This window comes from Antennarius striatus, chromosome 18 (genome assembly GCF_040054535.1).
Source record: "Antennarius striatus isolate MH-2024 chromosome 18, ASM4005453v1, whole genome shotgun sequence".
NCBI classification, from domain to species: domain Eukaryota; kingdom Metazoa; phylum Chordata; class Actinopteri; order Lophiiformes; family Antennariidae; genus Antennarius; species Antennarius striatus.
Window position 1 is genome coordinate 8,115,770 of NC_090793.1, and position 7,750 is coordinate 8,123,519.

Sequence of the window (7,750 nt, forward strand, 5' to 3'; positions counted from 1 at the left end):
GGTGTGAGTGTGTGCGTGCATGTTTGTCTGTCTTCCATGTGGCTCCGTGGTGCGCTGGCGTCACGCCCGGAGTGTACCCTGCCTCACACCCCCAGTCTGCTGGGATAGGCTCCAGCAACTGGGTAATGGGTAATGAGAAGGAATGAATGAACTGTTGGAGGAAAATGGGAAGAACCCACACTAGAAGACCTGTCTGTCCACTTTTATTTAACTCTGACGTCCTGTGTAAACCCAATGAAGGAGGTCAGTTTTGTTCCACCACTGTGACGGCTGCAGATGTGATTGATGAATGAAACACACATCTGTGTGAAGGCATAGTGGAGAGGCAGGAAAGAGTGATAACATTTTGATGAGGTGTTATTCCTGTGTTCCACACCAGAAGACTTAGAAAGCTGTTAGCAGTTAGGATCAGGCATGGCCAACTTACCGACACTATTTGAAGAGAAGCTAAAATCTAACATTGCTGATTAAAGTGAGAGAAACAAGAAAATAGCAGACTCCAGACTTTATGGATAGATGAAGGAGGAGTGAAGGCACATTAATCAGAGGACATCAAAGGAAAACGGACTGAAGGAGGGACAGAATGAAAGAGTGCCGCCCGTTTGTCCCATGCTGTTCCCGCTTCGCTCCGCCTGTGCCCGGGCTCAGATCTCAGGCCCACTGTGCTGCTATGGTGCATGGAGTTAGGGCAAGACACACACACACACACACACACACACACACACACACAGACACACACACACACACACACACACACACACACACACACACACACACACACACACACACACACACACACACATTCTCAGCAGAGAAACACAAAAGTGATGTGAACTGACAATATTTTAATTGGGGGGATAAAAGAGTGTAAGTGATCAATGGCGACGGCAGCCAAGCGAAGGTTTGATGTGGGCATCCTCAGAGAGAAGCCCGGGACAATGCCCCCTTTGAGGGGCAGGCAGAATGGCGGACACTTCCCTCCCTCTAGTACTCACCCATGTCCATCCCTACCGGCTTGGCTCATGCTGCGAATGGTCGTCGCTCTAGCTCTACATTCCTATACTCCAGCCACACATCAGCCCATATCCTTATCTTCATCATTTTCTCCCTCTTCCATTAATTAATTCAAACAACACCCCCTTCCTTGTTGCTCAGCCAATCGCTCCGGCTTCCCTTTTTTACCCCCTCCCCATCTGCATGTCTCTCCCTCCCTCTGCCTCCTTTCATAGAACCAAATCTCTTTGTGATGTCCAGCCTTGGCAAGTTGCGCCCAATTTGCTGTCACAGTCTTAATGAATTCATCTATTTTGCATTGGCCATGGGAGCATCTCTCCCTCCTCCCTCTCCCTCGTTCTTTCCTCCCCCCTCCACCTCTTAGTGGTTTTCGCCTGGGGGACTCTATATATATGGGGGTCCACTCCAAGCATCTATTGTTCCTCTAAGTAAACTTACAGACAGATGTCCTGCACCACAGTGTGGGAGAGAGTCCGAAGAGTCAGGAGGAGGGAGACAGTTAGCAACCCCAGAGCGCAGCCAGACAACAGGGATCTGGACTCATCTTCATCACCTCTTCTTCCTCCTTGCTACCTGGACATCTCTTGTTGCTGCTGTGGAGAGGTTGTCTAATGTTCTGACATTATGTTGCTGCTGATCTCGTTGCTGCTATTCATGGGACTCGACTGTTTGTTGGGAGCCCCGACGAGTCGAGAGGTGTACAGGATGCCCCAGACTGCACTCAAAGGTAATTCTATTGACAGACTACATTACTTTTCTAACTTTCTGGTAAATTTATTTTGGAAAAAGCTACAACAAGATGGTTACAATGATATTCCAGTACAATCACACAATCATACAGGGATACAGCTGCCACTATTATTCTTAGATGTAGTGCATGGTACATATTTTAAAAACAAGTGTCTTTCACTACTGTCATTCAGGACATTTTAAACCACCATCCAATTCAACATTCTTCCTGAAAAACTGAGTATTAGCTTTTAATTTCGTTTTTTGCCTATTTTGACACCATTTTTTGGACGCTGCTGCAGAGAGATTTTTAGGATGGGGAGGGACCTCTGGCCCTCTCTGGATGAGTAGAGCAGAGCTTCAAACGAACGGCTGATGATGGCAGTGTTTGAAGTGGTAGAACAAGGGACTCGGGGTCCCAGCCGTCAGCCAGTGGCCCTATGGCCCATTCCTGCTCCACCGGCCTCTCTCAGCTCAGCTACTAATTAAGTCTTCAGTCGGCAATGTTGTTGTCCTGTGATGCAACAAAGAAGGGTCTTCTGGTACTACCGGGTCTGCGGCCTCATTGATGTGGGTCTGCAGAGGTCCCACCATCACGCTGTTCATCTGCTAGCTTCCCCCAATTATGATCTCGTCTGAAAAATCAACATGAACACAGCTATTCCCTAGACAAGATGATTCAATCTGCCCTCATGGTGCTTGATCTAAACAGACGTAGTAATGTGCATCTGGGTCGGTATGTCTTACTGATTTGTTTTTGTGTATCTCATCGTATCTCTTCTTCTTACCGAACTCGTCTCACGTCTTCTTGACGTTCTTTCCTGAAGCACTGTCTGATCGTGGAACCGTGGTCCTGGAGGCGGCTATGACCAGCGCCCTATCTGCTCTTGATCGGGCATCTTTCGAGAGGAGTCGGGCTGAAGCGGGCTGCCGGGGGTGTGTTCCATGTTTGTTTCAGGATTGTGGGCAGCTGACTGGGTCCTGTTGTGAGTTAAACATGTTTCTTCTTGAACATCTTGAGGCACATTGTCCTTTATTGTCCTGTATTACCAATAATTATTTCCTCCAACTACTATATCTCCTTGCCCACCAGCTTCTCCTGCTGGTGCCTTATCAGAACCTAGCTGTGATGTCATCAGTAAGGTCCAGAAGCTTCAGGATGAAGGGGAGAGGAGTTGGGCTCTGAGTCAGGCCTGTGCCTACTATCAGCATCGCTGCCCTCGTGACGACCTGGACAAGGAAACCTGCATCAGGATCATGGGTGAGAGTTGCAGCGCCCGAGTCCTTCAGTGCAGCCTCCTTAACACCATGCAGAACCTTGAACCTGCGACACAGACGCGTGCACAGGGTAAGGACTAGTGTGTTCTTGAAGAAGTACTGGTGCATTCACACAAATCGTCCTTCAGAGATGTCTTCATTGTCTTCAGCTCAACATTTCTCTGTCCCAGCAGCAGTATGTGGTCAAAGGTCCTCTGCCATGCAGAATGTCTCACAACCCGGCTATCGGATTGTGGGCGGCTCTCCTGCTCCTCCAGGCAGTTGGCCCTGGTTGGTGAACCTCCAGCTGAATGGTGACCTGATGTGTGGAGGGGTTCTGGTGGACAGCTCCTGGGTGGTCACAGCTGCTCATTGTTTCATGGGGTGAGTTTGAATCTCAGTGTTCTACAATTCTGATAAGGTTTTTGATTTGTCTATAGGATTCCAGATCTTTTCTGTCCTCTCATTTCCAGTTTGTCTTATTGCTCTGACATGCAGCAGCCACAGTGAGAGCGACTGGACGGCCGTGGTTGGGGATTTTGACACAACCAAAGCTGATCCCGATGAGCAGCTTCTTAAAGTCAACCGCATCATCCCCCATCCTAAGGTAAGAATCAAAGTATTGAAATATATCAAATCAGTTGGATTGGTTTTTCAGTCTTTGTTTAATCCAAACCTTCTCCCTGTCCTTGCTGTAGTTCAATGTAAAGACGTTTAACAACGATATAGCCCTGGTGGAGCTGACTTCCCCGGTGATCCTATCCAACCGTGTCACCCCGGTGTGTCTTCCTTCGGGCACAGAACCCCCGACTGGCAGTTCATGTCTGGTGGCCGGTTGGGGCTCCCTGTACCTCAGTGAGTGGGCAATAACTGACATGGATTTCACTTATAACATATTTATAGCATATCTTACATTCCTGCACTTAGAAAAAATTCTCATACACTTTGGTGCGCGTGGGTGTGTTTTCTCTGCAGACGGCCCATTTGCTGATGTGGTGATGGAGGCCAGGGTGCCACTGCTCCCTCAGAGCACCTGCAAGCAGGCCCTTGGAAAAGACGTGGTTACTAATACAATGCTGTGCGCTGGCTATCTCTCCGGAGGGATAGACTCCTGTAAGGTAGGAATAGTATTCATTTTCATACCTGTGAAGGATTTTCTCCTCATTTTGCATCTAAATTTAGAGATACACCTGGAATATTTAGTCCTTTATTATTAACTTTCTGGGGATGTTCTGTCAACTTAAGGGAGATTCTGGAGGCCCACTGATCTACCAGGACCAAATGTCAGGTCGGTTCCAGCTTTACGGCATCACCTCCTGGGGAGACGGGTGTGGGAACAAGGGGAAACCTGGAGTCTACACACGGGTGTCTGCATTCTTTGACTGGATTCAGGATGAGATACAAAGTAAGTTTTAATCAACAATAAAACATCATAGACACAGATGAAAAGATGTACTTCATGCACCTGAACATGAACATCACGTCGTTTTTAGAGTCGATTGGAAACAGGGAGCCGACATGTCTGGAGCTCCTAAAGACGACAGAAATGACGGAGGAGGAGCAGAAGTCTGAATTCAGTTCACTCTGTCACTTCTACACCCTGACTTGCCCCCCAGGCCAATCCACCAGCTCTTGCAGCTGGATGGCTGAAGAAAAATGCCTCACCCGCTTCAAGAAGTGCCGTGAGTGCTCTCATTCAAAATCTGAGCTTGAGGGATGGAGAACAAAAACTAAATCTCCTCATCGTGGAGCTCTAAGGTCATGCTATGGAGGATTCTGATCATTCTCTTTCTAACAGAGCTGCATTCGTTCCTGCAGACCCTGCTGGACTTGCTCCAGAGGGCCGAAGACTACATCAGAGACAAAGTGGATTTGACCTTCTTCACCCAGACGCTGCCTCAGTTGGTGGAACATATCTATAGCACGGCTTTGACTCACAACAGACAAAGAAGAGATTTAGGCCTGAGCCATGGTCTCGCACAGATTAAAGGTAATTACACTTCATGTGCAAACCTGTGTAAGGTTTATATAATAGTGCAAACACTTATCTTTCTCAGGTGTTGTCATGCTAAGAGACGATGTTGTCGATCATTATTAGATCAGTTAGGTGGAGCTGTGGCACCAAGAGACCGGCATCCCTCTCCAATCCCTCCAGCGGTATTCAGAGGGTTGGGACCCTCTTTGGATGACTGGGAAAAGCATCTTTGGAACATGGCTGAAGATGAAGACAAACAACAGACTGATGAATCAGACATCTCTAACATTTTCTCACAGGTAGGCTCTGGTCTCTGACTGACTATGTAGGATGTCGGTCATGTCAATGAAGATACTCAAAGCTAGATTTAACATCCAGCTCTATTCACATCAGGCAAAAGACTCTTCAATGCATCAGCTCGAGAGCGAATATCAAACTGTGATCTCAGCTCTGCGATCCAAACTGGACTCCAGGGCGCCTCCTCCCATCCTGCACCTGGATTCATTCGACCTGCAGGGGGAGTCTCCAAAAAGGCTTCCTGTGTCTTCAACTGAAGCAGCACCACAAGCCTCCTCCTCCTCCTCTTCCTCTTTGTCCTCCTCCCAGGGATCCCAGCATCCTTGGTCGCTGCTAACAGTCCTAGTGGATGAAATTCAGAAGTTGGAAACACTGAATGGAGCAGCAACGGAAGTACTACAAAGTGAACCCTCACCCACTGGAGACACTTCTAGTGAACTAACATGGAGCGTCACCTCTGAGGATTTTTCTTTTAGTGACAATGTAGAAAGAACAAAGCTGATGTCGCCGGTCACTGAGGGTGCTCACGCAGAGACGACCTCTGTCCCCAGACAATATTCATCTGCTTTAAGTCTTCGTAGGAAATACAGGAGCCTTCTTCACAAAAGGCAGACACCTGAAACTACTGGGAAAAGTATGTGCCATGCCCAAGCAATCCATCTGTGTCATACTTCCATATGTATTGATGTTATTTCTCTAACGAAACGCTCTCTTGCAGTTTGCCCTAGAGTGAGAGAGTCTTCGCAGCAAGTCAGCCAAGTCAGAGACTCGTACAGCTGGATCTTAAGGGTGCCAAGCAAGAGCTTACACATGAACTTCCAAGAGGTAATTTTTCATCTAACGGAGAAACTCAGCAAACGCACACCAAATGAGGAATGGTTTTAACATGGGGATTGATTCACTCACTTTTGTTCAGGTGCTGGTCGATCTGAGCTCCAAGAATGATCGTGGGCTCTATAAGGCGCGGATCAGAGCCGTAGTGGGGGGACGATCTCTGACATTCTACAGCCTGATGGGCCTGGAGAATGAGTCCTTCTACCGTAGCGTACCAAGGATCATCGCTTTGGCACTGGAAGCGTTAAAAAAAACTTAAAACACGTCAGAAAAGACTCAAAGGAGAGATGACAGCACAAAAACTCAAAGAGCAATGCCTCGTCACCAGACACAGAAAATGCACACAACTCACAGATTGACTTCTGGCTCCTGTGAAATTAATTATGTTCCTTTTTTTCCTTTCTGAGAGCCTGAGTTTGACCTCAGATGAAAATATGAGCATGAATGTATGAGTTCCATGAAAGTCCATCTGCCGTGCCGCCAGGATTTCTTGCATGATTGCAGTCTGATCTAAGTTATGAGTGTGTAAAAATAAGTTATTCTCATTGCCTTTTGCAAAGATTGATCCTCCTGTGAAACACAGTCTGTAAATATTATCCATATAGTATTTATTTGTATGGAGCAAAGCATTTGTATTTTTGTAAAAAAAAAAAAAAGTATATATGTTCATTCATTCATTCATCTTCTACTGCTTGTTCCGCTTATTGCGGGTCACGGGGGTTGCTGGAGTCTATCCCAGCTGACTTGCGGGCGAGAGGCGGGGACACTCCGGGCAAAGTAAAGTATACATAACTATATAAAAATATATAACTATATATTCATATATAAATAAATAAAAATCTTATAATGGTTCATATAGCATGTTGTGGAGAATGTTATTTTAAAAAAAACTGCTCATTTTTTCAAAGTGTGCTGAGCACATTCTGTTCAAGCTGGTTTTTGATGATGATTGGTTGCTCTGAAGACCCCAGCTTGACCTCTGACCCTTTAGGGGTGTTCATTCCCAGCAGCATGGCAACTGCTGTGCCATAGTAACCAGTAACTCCCACCTCCTCCGTGTGTTTGCTCCTTATTTTCAGGGTTGGGAATTGTAACCGGACACATCAGATGAGCTGACCTTTATCAGATTGTATTGTCTGAGGAAAAGACTGGCCGTCGAGTCTGAGCCTCTGAACAAGCTCAAACAAACCCAAGTAACTAAGTCCAAGAGCTAAAACTGGGATACAGAGGGATGTGAGTGGAACAGCTGAGTACACACCCGCAAACACACATCCGCAAACACACACACACGCACACACACATACACACGTGCCAAAGCCTGACACACCTCCGCACAGCCTGGTCCGTCATCACAGGAGACTGTGCTGGACCGAAGTCATCAGCTGTTCTGTTGTACAGAAAAAAACACACCCTTGTTCCTTGTGTCGTCTCATCTGTGATCTTTTACTGGAGACATCTGTAATTCCTGCTTCTGGTGGAAAAAAAGTTTAGTACAGATCACGCGTGGCTAGATTTACATAATTTTGCTAACCAAGATGAAGAATTATAGATCACTGAACTGAAAACAAATTTTAATAGAGTGTCTGATACGGTGGTTTACAGCCTGGAGTACAATGCCCAAACTATGAAGGTGTCATATTGCTG

At 46.7% G+C, this 7,750-nt stretch overlaps 1 protein-coding gene across 2 annotated transcripts; it reads left to right on the top strand.

Annotated features, from left to right (window-relative positions):
* Positions 1-1,453: 1,453 nt before the first annotated feature.
* prss56 (serine protease 56) lies at positions 1,454-6,874 on the top strand. Of its 2 annotated transcripts, XM_068340824.1 has the most exons (14): positions 1,454-1,741; positions 2,571-2,729; positions 2,837-3,091; positions 3,195-3,384; positions 3,499-3,607; positions 3,699-3,855; positions 3,976-4,118; positions 4,246-4,405; positions 4,494-4,682; positions 4,799-4,990; positions 5,099-5,274; positions 5,369-5,906; positions 5,991-6,097; positions 6,189-6,874. In XM_068340824.1, exons 1-14 carry the CDS (start codon positions 1,639-1,641, stop codon positions 6,363-6,365), a joined length of 2,655 nt encoding a protein of 884 aa, XP_068196925.1. In that variant the 5' UTR covers positions 1,454-1,638; the 3' UTR covers positions 6,366-6,874. The 2 variants fall into 2 exon arrangements, with proteins under 2 accessions (XP_068196925.1, XP_068196924.1); XM_068340823.1 differs by having other exon boundaries at positions 3,699-4,118.
* The last annotated feature ends 876 nt before the right edge of the window (positions 6,875-7,750 follow it).